The 18321-nt window shown below is 40.8% G+C and overlaps 1 protein-coding gene and 1 non-coding gene across 11 annotated transcripts in view; both read right to left on the reverse strand.

Annotated features, from left to right (window-relative positions):
- The window catches only part of CNOT1 (CCR4-NOT transcription complex subunit 1), a 102494-nt gene that overhangs the window by 44055 nt on the left and 40118 nt on the right, over positions 1 to 18321 (reverse strand). For 3 of the 10 annotated variants that reach the window (XM_059713707.1, XM_019497248.2, XM_019497245.2), the window contains exons 14-22: positions 12782 to 12901; positions 12030 to 12152; positions 11657 to 11808; positions 8019 to 8169; positions 6115 to 6316; positions 5463 to 5609; positions 4122 to 4246; positions 1868 to 2154; positions 614 to 692 (exon numbers count right to left, since the gene is read on the reverse strand). In XM_059713707.1, the coding sequence (XP_059569690.1) occupies positions 614 to 692; positions 1868 to 2154; positions 4122 to 4246; positions 5463 to 5609; positions 6115 to 6316; positions 8019 to 8169; positions 11657 to 11808; positions 12030 to 12152; positions 12782 to 12901 (1386 nt within the window). The remainder of the gene's footprint in view (positions 1 to 613; positions 693 to 1867; positions 2155 to 4121; positions 4247 to 5462; positions 5610 to 6114; positions 6317 to 8018; positions 8170 to 11656; positions 11809 to 12029; positions 12153 to 12781; positions 12902 to 18321) is intronic. The other 7 variants (XM_006271709.4, XM_006271706.4, XM_006271707.4 and 4 more) reach the window with 4 other exon arrangements.
- Positions 7548 to 7683, reverse strand: LOC132243648 (small nucleolar RNA SNORA50). Its single transcript, XR_009455375.1, has one exon. It is a non-coding gene; the product is annotated as a small nucleolar RNA SNORA50 (small nucleolar RNA).

Consider the following 18321-nt stretch of genomic DNA (forward strand, 5'->3'; position numbering starts at 1 on the left):
ACATCAATGAGTCCTGGCATTATTAGCAGCTTCTGGAAGCTCCCTCACAAATAGAAGCACTACTGAGAAATATATTACCTATAATATGGCTTTTTACTCTTCGGATTAAAGCACATTCCTATTATTTTGATCAGACCTTCAGGAACCAATTTTTCTGTCCCCTGCCTGGATTACTGTAAGCAGGTCTTACTATAGGACTGAAGTTTAACTGAATGGCACTTATTCGCTAGGATGTCCACAATTCTTAAGGGGACTAGAGTGTAAATACAAGGAAAACTCATGGGAAAAGTTAGAACCTATTTATATATTAATTGAGGACAGACCTTTCCTGAAGCTGTTGAGTGGCAACATGTAGTTGGCTGTGTAACTAGTAGTTGGGTACATATTATAAACTCAATCCAAATTCAATTTGAAGGCACTGGCTTCTCATACTGCCATCCTCCCAAATCCCAAGAAAAAGTATTTAAAAGTTACTTTCCTCACAAGGCATTAAAACTTGGATGGACTTGCATTGTCAAACAAAATTTACAAAAGGTTTCGGATGTTTCCAATTTCAAGCATTAGAATGTTTTTACAGTCAGAAGCTTAGTTTGTACAATTTTTAAACACTCACCTCCTGTAGGTGATGAGGGAACTGTATAAAGTGACTAATAGAAGCCAAGTGCTGACAATACTGGGGATAGTCCTTCAATCTGTCAACAGTAAAACTAACCATTAGTTACAGAACTGTGAGCCCTGACCAAGAATGATACCATAGAACAACACAAACTAGTTACTGGACACGTCACTCCCTCACCAGATCAAAGCTGCATCTAAACCCATCTATTCAAAAGAACCATGCCTGCCTATCTACAAAAGAAATTTTGTACAGGAACATCTGTTTCATAAAATCTGATGTACTCATTTCAATTCATCTTGTTCCAAGATTCTGTATTTATGTCCTAGACAAAGTTTAACATTTTATACAAATCAATAAATTTACTAGATGTTGAACTGCATCTGTTTCTAGTATAGGCTAGGTATATTTAATTGTAGCTCACTATTTAGAACTATCCTATACTTAGTTCTAAGTATCTTCCTTTGTGCATACACTGTTTTTATTGCAATATATCTTATGAATGCCAGATATTGTCACCCACTTCGGGGCACTTCTTTTTTGATATCCCATTTAAAATGGTACATACATTCTAGGAGGAGAGTGGTAGGGGGAAAATAAGGTGGCTCAAAAAATTTTAGGTATGCCAGTCTTAATAATGTACTTTTATATTATTCTGATCCAGCTCTGTTGTTATAACTGTAAATATTCCAAAGCTGGATGATAGGGTGAACAGGAACACAGGTAACTGAGAAATAGGTATTGTAGGCAGGAGCAGATGTTCAGAGAATAAAGCATTGCAAATAACTAAATTCAGAAAGTTTGAAAACTAAGTATTTTAAGGATTGATAATGCAATGTTTACTAAGAAACCAAAATCCAAATGCGTATCACTTAAATGAAAGACTAATCAGAAACTAAAGGACAACTTTAGTTACTCTTGGATAAATAAGCACATAAGTAGTGAATTTTTAACTAGGGAAGCACCTACTCCAAAAACCTACTAAGATACTAAGATATATATATGTATTACACATGGGAAAAAATGGAGTGAAGTTAATCTTTGTTTCCAACATAGAAATTACCATGTAATTAGTGGATGGTACATGTTTCTCATTCTAGACTTGGTCAATTTTAGAATTATGTTTCAACTGAGATGTGCTAGTTGTCCAACATAAACCAGTAACTTTGTATTGTTTTACTTATACTACAAGAACAGGCATAAGTTTAACAAAGATACTCCATGCAGGTATTATAAAAAAAAGTGACTCACCTATTTTTAAATCTATCTAGTGCAGCAATACCAAAATAGTACATTTTGGATGCAAAAGGCTTTCGTAAGGCTTCAAGAACATAGCGCAGGGCAAGGCCCAATGCCATATAAGTAACCAGTCCTTTCTCTATTATCCCACCAAAGAGGCAGGCTGTTATGTGCAGCTCTTTATCTGGGTACTGGGGGAAAAATCGGTACTCCTCAAACAAGTTCCTCAGCATACAGTTAAACACTTCTCGTTCCCGTTTAATGTTGGAGTCTTTAAATCTCTGTAGCATTTCTAATACCTGCAAAGAAATCAGAGACTGTTACTGAGAGACTTGCTTCATCTCAGCCCTTTCACACCAGTAGGAGGCTCAAGAGCAACTGCAACTACTCACTAATGTTAGCTGCAGTGGGGAAAGCCCAACCCCTAGTGCAAAACTACCAAAAATATCTGTATGTAAATAAAACACTCTACAAAATACTTGAGGTATTAAAAAAAGGCAAGACTACAAGCTTTTAGGGTGGGAATTATGCAGACTGTGAACAGCAGAAATCTTATTACAGCAGAATACTGACCTGAAAAAAAAGTGAAAACCATTTTATTTGCAGTAAAGCTCTTAAATGGTCTACCTATTTCAGGGGTGGGCAAAATGCGGCCCATGGGCCAGATGCGGCCTGCCAAGCCATTATATCAGGCCAGCGGGACCTCTAAAAAAAATTTAGAAAATTAATATTTATCTGCCCCTGGCTGCCTGTCACGTGGCCCTCGATGGCTTGCTAAAACTCAGTGAGTGGCCCTCCGCCTGAAATAATTGCCCACCCCGATCTATTTGGTAGCACATAAAAGGTCAGCCAGCTTAATCTTAGCTGGTTTTGATCAAGGTGAGCTGAATTTGTTAACATATTTTAAAATATTTAAGTGTAACTGGTCAGAAAGTGGAGTTCACTTGTGTCTGCTTTTATTTATTATAAAAAGGATGACATTAATATCATGCAGATAACAGGTGAGAAACTAAACTGGATCTTTTGGTTCTCACAACATAATTACACTAAGTGAAAAAAATCCTACATAGGGATGATATGCAAGGTAGTACACTTCATCTGAATTTCAGTTCAGACAGTAGGGAAAATGAGCATTTTGCTCATGATGCAGAACCCCAAGATGCCATTTTAATTAGCATAACCGCATTTTGAAAATCTGCCTCTTGTGAAGTTTGACGATAGCAAATGAACACTCAAGCTTTCAAAAAGAGCATTTCTACTGCACGGTAAGGCAAGTTTACTGATACTTTGGGTGCTAAGTGTGCACTTGAGCAAGATTCCTAATTATGCCCATCTGCTCTTACAAGGGGTTACACTACCCTTAAAAGGAACTGCACTCATCTTTCTTCAAAAAAATAGTTCCTGGAAAGCAGTGGCCTTGCAAAAGGAATACATGAGCAAGAGCCTGCTCTACTCAGATGAAATAGACAGTTAAAGCATCATCATATACTTGGATATTCTAATAGGTCAGATTTGTATTTCTGATATTTGCTTCTGAATATTAGAATAAATCCCTTCTGTATATCATTTTAGTAGGGAATAATGTGAAATAATTGCTGGGAGCAACCATAAGAGTATTTATCACTTGTGTTGCTACACTGAATCTTACATTTTTGCCAAATATATGTTTTAGATATTAGAGATAAATATGCATGTTTGTAATTTTCTGCAACTATCAGGCAGGACTTTCCTAATATCTGCTTTGTACCATTCTATTGCTTTAAAACCAAGTTTAGGAAGGGAACAACATTTAAAAAGTGCTTTTCAATAATCCACAAATATACAAAATACATTTCAAGGGACACCATTAATCTGAAGGAGTCTGATTTAAAAAGCAAGTCAAGACTTTCCACTGCCTTGCATTTTTGTGGTTTTATTAACAAATCTCTCTCTCTTTTTAAAGGTGAAGATTCTTGAATACTTGTTCTGATTTCACAAAACTGGGTTCACCCATTTTGGCATTATTCAGGAGTTTCAGGCACATAATTTTTTTTTTAAAATCGATGGAACTTAAAACTGCACTTCACATACAAGAGCAGTTGGGAGTTACTCTGTGCATCACAGGTAAAATTTATTCCTCCCTATCTACCATCAAAACAAAAAACAAAGCTTTAGGCTGCCATCATCCCAATATTTGTTTATAAATAACCACATTAAGGAATAACTACCATCAACCATATAGCAAGTCTCTAGATAGCTGATGTGACTGCTACAGGACAAAACTCACCTCATCTACAGACATGGTTGGGTGTGGTGGATGGTTATAAATGCGCTGAAAGTAGCTATTTGCCTCATCATCTATTTCTTTGCTAAAGTGCTGATTTGCCTCTGGCCACACCTGAGATAAATCGGCTGTTGGGATGATAGACAACAGTGAATGATGTTCCAAACAAGAGATTATTGTAGTTGATTCATTAGCAAAAATTTCCAAACATTTTCAGAGTATCAGTTCAACTAGGGTAAATAATGTACATAAAGTTTACTTTGTTCTCTAAACAGGGCTAAAAATGTGCTTTACAAGTAAATTTTATTCACATAAGCTTAAAGAAAACAAATTTTATTTAAAAAAAAAAATCACTAACTGAAAGACATTAAATTGGTTTTTGGTTTGTTTTTGTTTAAAGTTAATCATTATGGAAAAAAAAAATTGAAAGCTTCCAGGAAGATTCTTAACTTGCACTGTTATATTCTTAAAATATATTTCACCTCTGAAATTAATCTGGTCAATTGATACCTAACTCAATATACATGCAAGGAACTAAAAACAGAGCATGCTACACAACACTAACATGCAGACAGTCTTTCACACAAGCACTTTCATGCCAACCACTGTGCCCAAGCCAAGTCCTATCACTGAAAGCTGAGCCCAAATTGCAAAATGAGAATCACTCAAGCATCACTTCCAGCTGTACATTCACTATAGACTTACATTTAGCTTTTATGGAGGCACTACCAAGTAACAAGATTAACTGAATTAAAAATGAAGATCTGGCAGTTTTTATATCTGTACCTTTTAAAGGCAAAAGGCCACCTTGTGCTACAGTGAAATGCCACACCAAAACAAGAGATGTAGTTCCACCTGGTAGAGCCAGAGACCTGGTTGCACTGGTATGGGTTAGCATTAGCCTATTTCACCCCAGTGTTAGCATCTTATTCATCTCTCTCATGTTCTATACTAGAAAGGGAATCTTACCCAAATAACTTTGATATAATTTTACTCCACAGAATTTCATTTTGTAACATATATAACCCCCTATAGAAGCAGGATATAAATTTTGTTCGATATATAGCAGAACAAAAAGCAGTGGAATACTGTTCAAGCAGATCTGGAGTGCTTCACTGTCACATATACACTGTTTCAAAACAGATTTTTCTACTCTCATGGGCTATTAAGTAAGCTGCTAATATAGCAAATCAGAAATAGCCTGTTTCATGCTTCAGGTTGAATACAAGACCCCTATTTCTCTGCCTTTTACCAACTCCTAGCTGCCAGCCTTCCCTGAAGAAAATGCAGATTAACTGCATATCACAGTCACACTCCACAGTCACAGACAACACTACCACTTACAAGGTTTCATCTTACTCTGCTGGAATGTAGGCTGGTTCAGTCCAGATGTGCTCAGTTTCCTTTGCACGAATGGATCGTTGTTCACTGCAGGGAGGCCAAGGGCCCCAGTTCCTATACCAGTCAGGCTACCCGTAGTAAGACCACCTACTGACAAGCAAATAAGGCACTGGTCACCTCCTTTACACTCTTAGCTAGCTGCATGCATCAGAACACTTCATTGGGCCACAAACTTGACAAGCTAGCATGAGACAGGCTTATGTCATTCAATTCTTTGACTCTTCGCTATCATCTAACAACCCTGTAGAAGTATATCAAAACATTTAATCTTTTTAACTCATTCTGACTAAAAATCCATCCTTTTATTTAAATCCAGCACTAATACCACATTTCAGACCATCTTAAAAATGGTGAAGCATTTCAACTTAAATACAGAAGCTGCACACCAGTAATTTGAACTGTATTGTAGCATAATGCATTGATTTAGGTTGCACAGTTACCCAAATACTTTAATGCTGAAGCAACAGCAAAGGCTTTATGCTTATATCCCAGAAAATGTAGAACACTGGTTTCCTTGCTCAATAACCTTCACCAGGGCAATGTAAAGCAATTCTGTTAATGTACAATTCAAACAAATCTACCCACACAGTTATACCTGGAAGCTGTGAAGAGAGTCCTCCAATGCCACTAAAACCTGTGGTCTGGTTTTGGGTGGAAAGAGGAGGAAATGCTTTTGCTGGTGACTGAGGTGTGCTGAAAGCAGAGCCCAAGTTAGGAGGGAAGCCTTGCATACTCTGGGTATGTGGAGCTGCTGAACCACCTAAACTAAGAGATGCCATCCCAGCAAGCGGGTCAATCTGGATAAAGAAACACAGATTATAAACAGCCATAACCATTTTTCAGCTCTCTTTTCTTGGCAAAAAAAAGCAATGACAAAATATTCCTCAGAAGAGTATGTCTGCATGGTAAGTTTAGTCTGTGAAATCATTCAAGTGACCCCCACAAGATCTGCTTGTCTACAAAGTGTTAGAACACTAAACACTTTCTTAAATGCAACGGATATCCACTACAACCCCCTTATTATAAAAACAAGTCTATTAAAGACTTTCCTAGAGATTCACAACACTGATATAAAACAGCCAAATGAGTAATACAATAATTCAAGTTAAGAAGCCACACTTATACGTCCAATACTACAGCAACTTACAGACCTCCAATTTCAGGTCACATCAGAAAATTTACAAAGGCTGTAGTGAAACTTCACAATCATGATCTTATTAGGTCTACAGGAACCCACTAGGACCAGGAACTGAACACCTGAACATGGTTTTCTACACAAACCTTTAAAATCCAGGGGAGAGGCCAATAATAGTCATCTTATAAACAGATTAACATAATCCTTATTTTAGGAGAGGAAAGATAAACTGTCTCTCATCTATCCTGAAGACAGCCTGGCTACAAACTGATTATCTAAACCAGTCTACTGCTCTACTTGGGCATCTATTTACACACGTGCTCCAAGGGTGGAGGGTGCTTTAATTAGAGGGGCTCTGAGACCTGCTCTAAAGCACCTGCAGCGTTATATGTATTTAGCATCCCACACCTCAAAATACCAGCAGGGGCACTTTAACTAAAGCTCATTTGATGTGCTTGAGTTGAAGCTCCTCTGCTGACATTTTTAAATGCAGGGACGCTGAATACATGTGACGTGGAGGCTGCTAGAGCATGCTAACTAGCATACTCCAGCAGACTTAATTGCTAATTAGCACATGTTGGAACAGAGCTCTGTCACATGTATAGGAGCCCCTTGTTTGCAGTAGCCATTTGTTGCCAGAATATTTAGTCATTTTCTCTAAAGAGTATCTTCCACTACTGATTTATCACTCGAATAAACTGCTCTAAATCTTTAGCCTAGAGAACATTAGTGCCTTTGACATCCTTAAATACTGAAGTGCCACTAATTTAATAAAGAGTTCACCATTTCTTAGAATTTCAGTCTGCCATTGAATGGAGTTGCTAGCAGCAAAATCTGTTTGGAATGTGTCGCTCCCAGAGGAGGAAAGGGTGGTGAGTGGCAGGGAGTAACTTAAATGTACCTTGTTTTTAAAAGAGCAGTTCAGTTGAGAGCTGAAGAGCCCCAGTTATAACAAGTCCTTATGCTCTAGCACTGTTGCTTGGCCCGTGAAGCTACAAACAAGACACATCAGGTTCAAAGGCAGTGCTTAATCCTCAAAAATCTATGTAAATTCTTTACCATTTTAAAGAAACCTTGAGCATATTTTAATTATGCCAAATTTTCATTTTATTTTTACTGCTCCCATGTTACAAAGTTTTAGTTACTTGTTACAAACATTCCAATGAAAGGTAGCTCTGAACTAAATCCCTTATATACACACACACACTATCTCGCACTTAACACACAAAGTTATCTAAACATGCAAGCATAAGCTTTAAAGGGAGCCAACCAACATTATTTAATTCTAAGAGTTCAACTTATGCAACAAACATGAATACAAATTACCACCTCTGTTTTGAAAGGGTGGCATATTATTTATCTACCTGTACAGGAGAAATAGCATCCAAACTGCTAGCACTAGGTGGACGTCCCTTGGGCATGACTCCAGGTGGTGGTTGTCTAGCTTTGTTCATGACATTACTGCAGTTTGCTACCATGGTGAGGATGGTCTCCGATAGCTCCTGAGAAACACTCCTGGGAAAAGAGAGTTAAGTGATGAATGATATAGTATTCATGAAACTGGATCAACCTAGTCTGTTTAACTTGTCTTCAAAGGATCACATTTCAGGACAGTTGACTTCTGTCCATTTTGCTCAAGATTCCAAGTGTATTTTTTGATATCTGTATATCGCTGCTGTTAGATCTTTGCTCGATATCCACTTGGGAGTCAGTGACTATAGCAGTGCTCTGCAGAATTTTTAGAACCCACAAATGCAAACCAGCAGAGGCTACATTAAAAAATGGAATATTTAAAAGTGTACTTGTAAGTGGTCTCACATACTGATGCTAGATCATAAAACCTAAAAGACAGCCAAGTGACTGAATATGATTTGTAATGAAAAGTTAGACAGGTTAAATATCAATATGTTTGGAAAAAGCCTCATATACATACATTTTTATTTGTAGGTCCACATATGACCAATAGAAACTTCTGATCCTAAAGGCTACAGAAATCAATCATCTTCAAGCTTTCCAGGATACAGAACACCATCAAAAGTATGCTGATGGTTTGAAACATCCAGGTTAACCTGGCATGCTATTAATTCTTTAAGAAAGCGTGGATTACAGTGTCCTAACAGAAGCAGGAAAATGGTTTACAACGGCCTAAAACAGGCTCAGGTTTTTTTTTGGGGGGTGGGGAGGGTCATTTTGTTTTTTTAATTATGCCATAAATTTTGTAGGTTCCATTTTAAAAAGTAGCTTTTCAGATTTAACTATGCCAGCAAATATTAGGAATTGAATCAAAGCACACTTCAATTTTAATATCAGTTCTGCCAAGAGATAACAGAGTGTCCCCCAACTCACCCTTCTGTTTTCATAATGTATCAAGCACTTTTATATCAAAAGTTATCAAATTTTAGCTTACAAGTATTGCAATCATTTTTTTCTGACCAAAGCACAGGAAGAGCAGAAAGGAGAATTTTGAATAACATGAGGAAGAATGGAGAGGAAACATAGCCAGCTAATTCTGGCCCCAAGTACATTTGAGACTGTTAAACACCCAGATTTAGACTTTAAGAACCTTTTGGTTTAGTTTCTTTTTGTTCTTTCCTCTTCCCAGTACTTTTCTCTTTCCCCTCATTCATTTTTCTTTAAGAAAAGATATGGTTTTTTTTCTACTACCATTTTTCCTATGTTGTGCGTGCTCCTTCCCCATCATTATTGTTTTGCTGCATTCAACATTTCCAGTGTTCATAATCACAGTCTTATTTCACACAACCTAACAAACTACACTATCCAGCCAGCCACCCTTCAAATTAAAATGAATACGGAACATGAGAACCTACAACAAAAGCCTACGAAGAGAAAAAAAAACCCTCCCTCCCTCATCTCACCTGTAGGCACCTATACACATGCCTCATGCCTGTTCAGATGAATTCTAATTAGAACGCATCAGAGCAGACTTGATTAATTGAGCCTGCTAGAGCATTCCAATTATAACGCTCTAGTAGCCTTGGAGTCATGTGTATGCAGTGTTTCCAAGTTTCAAAATTGCGGCAGGGGCAGTTTAACTAAAGCTCGTTCAATGAGCTGAATACACAAGACACAGCAGGCGTTTTAATTAGAGTGGCTCCCAAAAGCCACTAATTACCGCCCCCCAACACCCCAGAGCATGCATAAAAAACACCGCAAGTCCCCTTCTGGATTTTTTGCCCTCAACCACAAGATTTTGGTCCCTCAGAGTTACACAAAGTAATTTTCTTCATCCTACTGCATGCAGATTTAAAACTCTCAAGTAAATAAGAGCCATCTGATGGCTATGTCTGTTCTTCCCCCACCCCATGCAGGTGTAGAAGCTAGCACCAACAGGTTCCGGTGGAAGCCAGAATGACATGGGAAAATTAAATGGGAAGGAACTGCTGCAAACTAATGATTTCAGGACATGGAGCTTTCCACTTTTATTCCTCTGGCAAAGAACAAATCAGAAGTGGCTGGGTTTTTTATTACACATGCAAATGCCCTGCCAGCAATTTTATCAACTGGGACACTTGTGGCAACTTGTTAACGGTCCTGAAATGCACCAAATAGTTCATTAAAAAAAGAAAGAAAAAGGTATTATCAACTGACACCCTAATGGCAAAATGTCTGTTCATTGATGTGGGAGATAATTTTTTTTTTCCCCGGTAACTGTTCTGAACGGAGTAGCTTGAGAGCAAAAGCTGTTAAACATTTAAAAACAGGGTTTTTTGGGTTGGTGGGGGTGGAAGGTAGAGAGTTACTGAAAGTGAGGGTCTCCTCGATTTCTTCATTCCAAGGTCTGTTCTACTTGGCTTTTTATTCAAAATATACAACTACATAAAATACAGCCTCTTCTGTTGGCTACTAGCGACCTCCTCTCCCCCATCCTCAAAATAAGAATTCCCAGGATATGTCCAGTATCCCAAAACTAGCTTCTGGGGCATGCAATGAAACAAGATTCAACTGAAGTAGTATGAGGAAGATCCATGACAGTGTAATTTTAAACCAAGCCTGAGGTGGGATGGCCACCCAGTGATTTCAGATTTATTGCACTATTGAATTTGTAACCAAATGGTTTACTAAAATGCTAGTTTCTAATTACAGCTGAAATGCAAGATTATGGAGTTTTAGCTTTGATTAAAAAAAAAAAGTCTGCATCAAAGTTATATACATGCTTCCAAATCTGGCTTCAATTAATAATATTTTCTAACCGACTCAAATGCTTAAAGCAAAAATTAAAAGGACATAATAGGCACCCCTTCAAAAGGAACAAATAGAAGAAAAGTGGCATGACTGAGGGCTTTAGAGAGCTGAAATTTTTGGTGCCATCTAAGTATTGTAATGATTTCATATTTGCTTTTAAGGTACTGATCAAAGTACTGAATGACATCAGATTTAGTTCCAATCCTTGCAGAACCTACTGAAAACACTGTCATTTGATGATGTTTCACTACTATTTGGATATGGTCAGTTAGCCTGGTATTAATCCATTTGTGTAGCTTTTATATTGCATACACCAATTTTTAGTCAGAATGTCATGGAATACTACCTCAACACCCTACAGAAGTACTGCATTAATGCAATTATCTTTAATCAACCACATATGCAGTCTGAAAGAATGATGTTGGGTTTGACAAGACCCATTTCCCTCAAAAATGTATAGGTTGACATTATATTCCTATCCTTCATTTCTTTAAAAACTGAAACCCATACCACAACTCTTTTGTTACTTTAACCAAGACTAATGTCAGGCTAACTAGCCAGGTTGTGGTTACCTGGCTCACTGCACTCTTTTCCAACTCCTTCACCTCCCCTCCCCAGTTCTTAGAACTCCTTCTTGTAGAGAAGTTTGCATTATTGGATAAACTCAGGAAAGCCTAAGAATAGGTATGGACAAAAACACTGCACCATTTTCCTGAACAGTTCTAAAATAATTCTACAGCTATGGCATCTGCAATCAAGTCTGCAAGCAAGACAGTTGTAAGTGATGCAGTTCTCTTACCCGGCACAAGCTTGTAAGCAAGCCAACATAGTCGCTAGAGTTTCTGGGGGAAGCTGAGCACTTTTGGGCTGGTCCTTTTCTGGGGCAAGGCCACCCAGGATAGATGGGCATCGCCTCTTTAAAAAAGTCATACAGGCTGTGATGAAGGGCTCCTGAGGAAGAAAAAGTTCTTTTAATTTTGAGAAAGTTCACTTAACAGTTACTATTCCAAACTTAGCAACTGCAAGAGAATTGCACTAAGCTACTGCAAGTTCAGTGTTGAACCATAAGACTAAAAATGCTGTCTACAACTTCAGTGCTATATTTGTTAAAGCAGCAACTTAAGCCAATGAAAATAAAATGCAGAAATTAAAAAAAAAAAATCCTGCTTTACCCCATGCTCCCGAATTTTATCTGTGAGCCATTTGTCAAGCTTGAGGTATTCCCGTCGAGAGGCAAGTGCAGCAAGGTCAATAACAAAGGCAAATGGAGTACCATTGAGCAGCATTGACAAGGCCTAAAGAAAAAAATTAGAGCACTACTAGTGAAAATATCAGGATACCTTTTTTCTTTTCCTGATTTCTCTAATCCCCATGTACTTATAGTAATTAGTCATACAAACATGCTGCTACTGATTTCTTGGGTCAATAAAAAGTTTACAATATTAATTTAATAGAATTATCTTATTTGGTAAGAATAAGCAAGTGCTCTAGATCTGAAAGCACGCTAGCACCTTTCACAAAGTGGTCCTGTACTTTTAAAACCACTTTATAATCAAAGACCTTCTCAAGTAAGAGCTACTTTGGCACACAACAAAATGGAATCTCTAACATCTCTCCACACAGCATACACAAGCACTTCACATCCAGTCTGACTGTACCCGAATGTAACAAGTTATGCAATGAAACCCTTTAATAAAAGTTCATGCAGCCAACTATAAAAATGAATAGCCCACATCCCCACTTCAATTATTTTCAGTTAAAAGCTCACTGAAGCTATTATTGTTAATCTCAATCCAAACATATTACTAGAACACATTGCTCAGTAACTTTGCCACTTCTAAGTTAAGGTTGGTTTTTCTCATTGAAGGAACAAGTTCTTACACAATTCAGATACTCAAATTAAAAATGCACTTTGCAAACTCACCTTCAAGTCTTGTGCCACGTCAAGAATGCGTGACAGTTTTGCCTGATCATACTGTTCCCCTCTCATGTACCACTCTGCCATTGCATGCATGATAAGTTGGCGAATTGAAGGAGACTGACCCTAAGAAAAGTTAAATTGTGATTCCACTTTACTCAGCTGCTTTTTTTTTTTTAAGAAAAAAAATTAAGAGGTAGTTGCCAAGGTATACTTTTTAAGGTCATTCGTATTCTCTCTTATGTAGAATATTATATCTATATACAGATGAAAGAGGATTACATGAAAATTATGCAGTTAACACCTACTAAACACATGTTCTTCACACATACTAAAACTACAACATGGAAATGATTCTACATCTTTGAAATTTACTTCTAAATGGTGGAAATAATGAGCTTACAGCCCATGTCATTCCTAGAAATATGCAGGTCTAATTACCTAAGCTACACAAGAATGGGAACTGAGAACATCAGCTTATGCAAAATTTTAGGCCCTGGAAGTCAGTCCTAAGGAAAAGTAATGCAACATGGGGTGCTGGGCAAGCAACATGCGTGCATGCGGAGGGGGGTGGAAAAGAGAGGGTGAGAGAAAAAAAACTGGCAGTCCTAGGCTATGCTTCTGCTAAGCTATATAATCCTACTATCACAAAGGTGTGGTTTGCTACCTTTCATTGCTTAAAACACATAAACAGGTTCAAAAGAGTAGAAATAGGATGCTAAAATAATGGCTTCTCATTGGTAGCAAGCACCTCATTTAGTCAAGTTTCTCATCTTGAGAACACTCTACAATAACAAAAATACTATTCCGCATTTATGCTATTACCAAGGCCATCAGAAAACTACAGATCCTGTTGTTTTAAGATCTTAACTTAATGTATTAAGCTCTGTTGCATAAAGCTCTTGCTCCAGCTTAGCAATAAAGTCCCAAGAACTCTAGTCCCTTGTTTAAGGTACTATTCACATAACGAAAAACATGAAGCAACTACAACACTAGTGGGTGGTCAGTAGTAACCATCAACCCGCCTGAGCAGTGACTGCTGACAAAGCCATTTCTAGCTTGCTTCAGACATCTTGCTCTACTTTCCTGTGTTATGCAGTAATATTTTTAACGAAGAGAAGACTAGGAGACATGTTGGCCTCTTCAACAGCAAAACTTTTCTTTGTCTCCTATTTATACAATTCTAACTGATAGCTAAGATGAAAACTATAACATGGACAAGACAATCCCAGAATAGTCCACTTGTTTATCCTTGGAAAGTATGAGGATTGCATGTAGAACAAGGATATTAAATGCACTCTCCCGCTTTATAGCAGTTCAATTTACAAAACAGTACTGTTTTGTAAATTGTACATACAAACAGTACATAGACCAACTGCATTATTTTACAGACTCCTGTCAGAGGCAAGGTTGGATGTTTCAGAGGAAGCTGCAAAAAACCCAGGCATATATTTATATGTCAAAATGTACTCTTATCTGTTTTATGGACTGAACTGTAAGTTTATATATTCCCAAAGTAATACCGTCTCTATTTCCTTTATCTGTAACAAGACAGTAGCCATTTTTTAAACACTCAGCATGCATCAGCCCGTACAAGGGAAGTCTTTTATAATAAGTGTTTACACGGCCCAGATCTAAAATACAAACTTGAAGTTTCCTAACTTACCCCATAATATCTAGCTATAAGGCCAGCTGAGCAGAATTTGCCAAATGATACATATCTAGTAGGGGTGTGCGAAGCTTTGGTTGCCGGTTTGATTCAGAAGAAGATTCGGAAAGCAGGGAAACAAACCGAAAAAGAGAGGGAGGAGGAGTGGAGGAGGGAGACTGACACCTGCAGCAGGCCAGGGACTGTAATCTTTCCCCAAGTCCCCTTCCAATCAGTGCTCTAGGGGAGGGATGTAGAAACAGAATATAAACCTCTGTCTGCAGCCTTTCTGTCCCTTTTGTGAGATGTTTCTGCCTGAGCAACAGCATCTGAAATGTACTAATGGACTGGCTTGGCTTCCTAGTCAGTCTCCTGCTAGTCACTCTTCTTGGAAAGGACTAGATACAGCTTACTAATTACCCTTGCCTAGAATCTCTCTACTTATCCCTTATCCAATCTATTTCTTTCAACTTATTCTTCCCCCAAACACCCCTTATTTGTTCTTATATTTTTCTCCCCCCCCTTTTTAAAAAGAAAGCTGTGTTTTCCCTGGCAGTGTGATCCATCACTGTGCAGGAAAGCATACATCACACACACATACAGTGAACAGAGAGAAGAGATATTAGTTACAGACATACAGTAAAGAAAGAAGATATATTAGTTAGTTACACACACAAGAAGATATTAGTTACACACACATTCCAGCACAGGAAAGATTAATATGAAGCATGTTGAAAAGGCAGGTGGCAGGTCTTCTGGCAGGGGAGGGAGAGGGGTTAGAGGGAGACCTGCAAGTCGTGTCACGCCCCCCCCACCTCACCCCCCAACCAGATGCATCCTCTTTCCCGGCAGCGATGAGTCTTCTGCTTCCAGTGGGAGCAGTACCTGTCACTGCACCTGCACCACCTCCCCTAACACCAGAAATAGCATGACAATCTTCTCCACCCCAATTTCATCTCCCAGGGTGAGCCTCCGAGTGCCAGAGGAAGAGCTGGTTCTGGAAGCAGGGGACCTGAGTACCCTGGCAAAAGAAATTCTGGGGAACAAGGGGAATCTAAGTTGGTGCTCCACGCTCCTCAAAGCTCCCCTACAGCCACGTCTCCTTCTCCGGAAGGCACCTCAGAGGAGGTTCTGGGGGGCAGATGACTCAGCTTCCCCTGTTGTTGCGCCTCCGCCTGCTGAGGAGGATAAGGCAGGATCCCCACCCTCAACCCAGAAGCGAGGGGGTAGTGTAGCATGGGATCATTTGTGGCAGATCAGCCAGGGAAAGGAGGTGAAACACTTCATTACTACGGAGATGCTGCTGCATCTCAGGAGGCAGCACCGCCTGGCCCTTGCCCCTCCTCAGCCTGGTACCAGTGGGAGCATGCCCAAAGGGAATTCCCCCCTCTTGCTCCAAAGGCCCCATTGCCAAGAAGCAGAGGCAGGCCACCCTGGACTGGTGAAGGAAAGCTGCAGACAAAGGGGGGTGCGTTGCAAGGGCGAGCGAGCTCACCCAGAGCATTGCAGAGATGCTTGCTCTGGATGACCAGCCCTTCTCCTCAGTTGAACGGCCAGGGTTCAGACAACTCACGGTCCCATCATACCGTGTCTGCACGCACCACCTTCAGCAGGACGGTGGTGCCCTCCCTGTACAAGGCATGCAGGGAGTACTTGAGGGAGGAGCTACACAAAGCAGGTCTGCAGGTGGCCTTACACTTCACTTCGGACATCTGGAGGAGCCAGAGCGGATATCATTACTACCTCTCCCTCACAGGGCAGTGGTGCAATCAGTCAGGCCGTTGGTGGGCTCTCCTCCAAGCTGAGGTGATGGCTAAGTCCCTCACAGCAAGGGAGATCATGGTGGCCATGAACCGCATAGTGCAGGGGTGGCTCATTAGGCAGGGCAAGCTCACCCGTGGGTTCATGGTCACTGACAACAGGACCAATATTGTCAAGGTGGTCTATGATGCCAATTTTGTTGGCATCTGCTGTGTAGCACATGCCTTGGAGAACAGGACTGCCAGTGATGGTGCCGTCACAACCACCCAGCTGATTTCAAAATGCATGAAGGTGATGGGCTACTTCCACCGTAGCATAAAGTCGGACAAGATGCTGCGGGACAAACGAGCAGAACTAAACATCCCACAGCACAAAATCATGCGTGATATGGAGACTCAGTGGAACTCCACATACCTGATGCTTGAAAGGCTGGTGGAACAACAGAAGGTCATCCATGAGATTACTTTGTTAAGGGGGCCGCTGATCCCAAACTCCCCAAGCAAGGCTGAGTTGGGATACCATCTCCCAGATCTTGGTGGTCCTCAAGCCCTTCCTTAAGGCCACCGAGACCCTCAGCGTTGGCGATGCCCTCCTTAGCCAGGTGATCCCTACAGTCAAAGTGTTTGAGAACCAAATGGAGAAGTTCCATGGGATCAATGTTCCTGGCTGAGACAAGCCACTTTCACCAGAGGTAGAGGCACAGGTGAAGTGGCTGAAGGAGGGCATCAAAAAACGGCTGGATCCGTTGCAGTCCAGTATGGTCCACGTGCTGACAGGCATGCACAACCCAAGGGTGAAAGGGAGCATGTGCAGCACCAAAAACCCTCGATCACTGGACAGAGGTGCTGCTCAGAGTCAGGGAGGCAGACAAGGAGATGTGGAAGAGGGGGATCCACCTTCCCGTGCTAGCACTCCCAGCACCAGCCAGTCTCCTCCATGCCAGCCGCTGCCAATGTGGACCAAGGGCATGTCTTCAATGTAGGGGTCCAGAGGCACCAGACCCCAGCCTTGGGCAAGTAGTGCCGAGGCTTCGGTGGCTCTCTCTCTCACCAAGGATGTGGAGCTCCTGGACTGTGACCCCTCGGCCTATCGGGCAACATGTGGCAAGATCTGGCCACGGTTGCCTGGGAACACCTGTCCTGTCCACCAGCCAGCGTTCTAAGCAAGAGGGTGTACAGCACTGCTGGGGATGTAGTTGCACTCCACTGCACCTCCTTAGATCCTGGTTTGGTGGAGCAGCTGGTGTCCCTCAAGGTGAGCCTCCTGCTGCTGGGGTTCCCCAAGCTGCACGTGCAAACAAAGCGAGTGCTGGAGGCAGCACTTAACTGAATCACCAGCCAGCAGGGAAAGAACATCTCCCTGCTGAGCTCCCGTGCCAGGATGAACTTGGAGATACGGGCTGGGGTTATGGGGAAGGAGGTCCCAGGTCCTGGGCATGACCTAAAACTGCATCCTGTCAGGGACGGGAGGCCTGGTAGAACTGCTGGTGGCATGGCAGCCCCCAAGAAATGCCAGGACCACAAGCCTCCCTGGTGACAGGTGGGTAGGAGGCACTTTATAACCTCCAGCCACCACATGCACGTAGTCCCAGCTAGGGAAAGTCCAGATCTGTAAAATCTTTGAGAGGCCTGAGGCTTTCTGGTTACAGTGGAGTTGTGAAGTTCCAGCTGAGTTTAGTTGCCTGGGATGCCATCTGCGAGGCATACGCTGCAGTGTTAGGGGAGGTATGGACCTGCAGAACAGATGCATGTCACCCCTAAACTGGCAACCTCCCACCTGGGAAACATCTGAATCAGTTTTCCATCAAGGCATGGCAGTCAATAGAGGGGCAGGCAGCAGTCCCAGAAACAGGTAGGCAGGCAGAGATCTAGCCAGCACTGAGAAGGCCCCCTGTTTCAGGCTACCATCCCTACTGGTTTCATCTCACTGTGCCTTGCAAACCACTTTTCATAGACAAGCCTATGAACTTCACTTCATCATCCTCCTAGATATTAGTGCTGTGCGAAGCTCTGGGTGCCGATTCGATTCAGAGGAGATTTGGCTCGATTTGGTGGCCGAATCTCCAAATCTGAATCGAATTGGGGACTAATAAAAAGGTCCGAATTGATTCAAAGTTCTCTGAATCTTCAGAAAAGAT

This window comes from Alligator mississippiensis, chromosome 10, assembly GCF_030867095.1.
Source record: "Alligator mississippiensis isolate rAllMis1 chromosome 10, rAllMis1, whole genome shotgun sequence".
Taxonomy (NCBI): domain Eukaryota; kingdom Metazoa; phylum Chordata; order Crocodylia; family Alligatoridae; genus Alligator; species Alligator mississippiensis.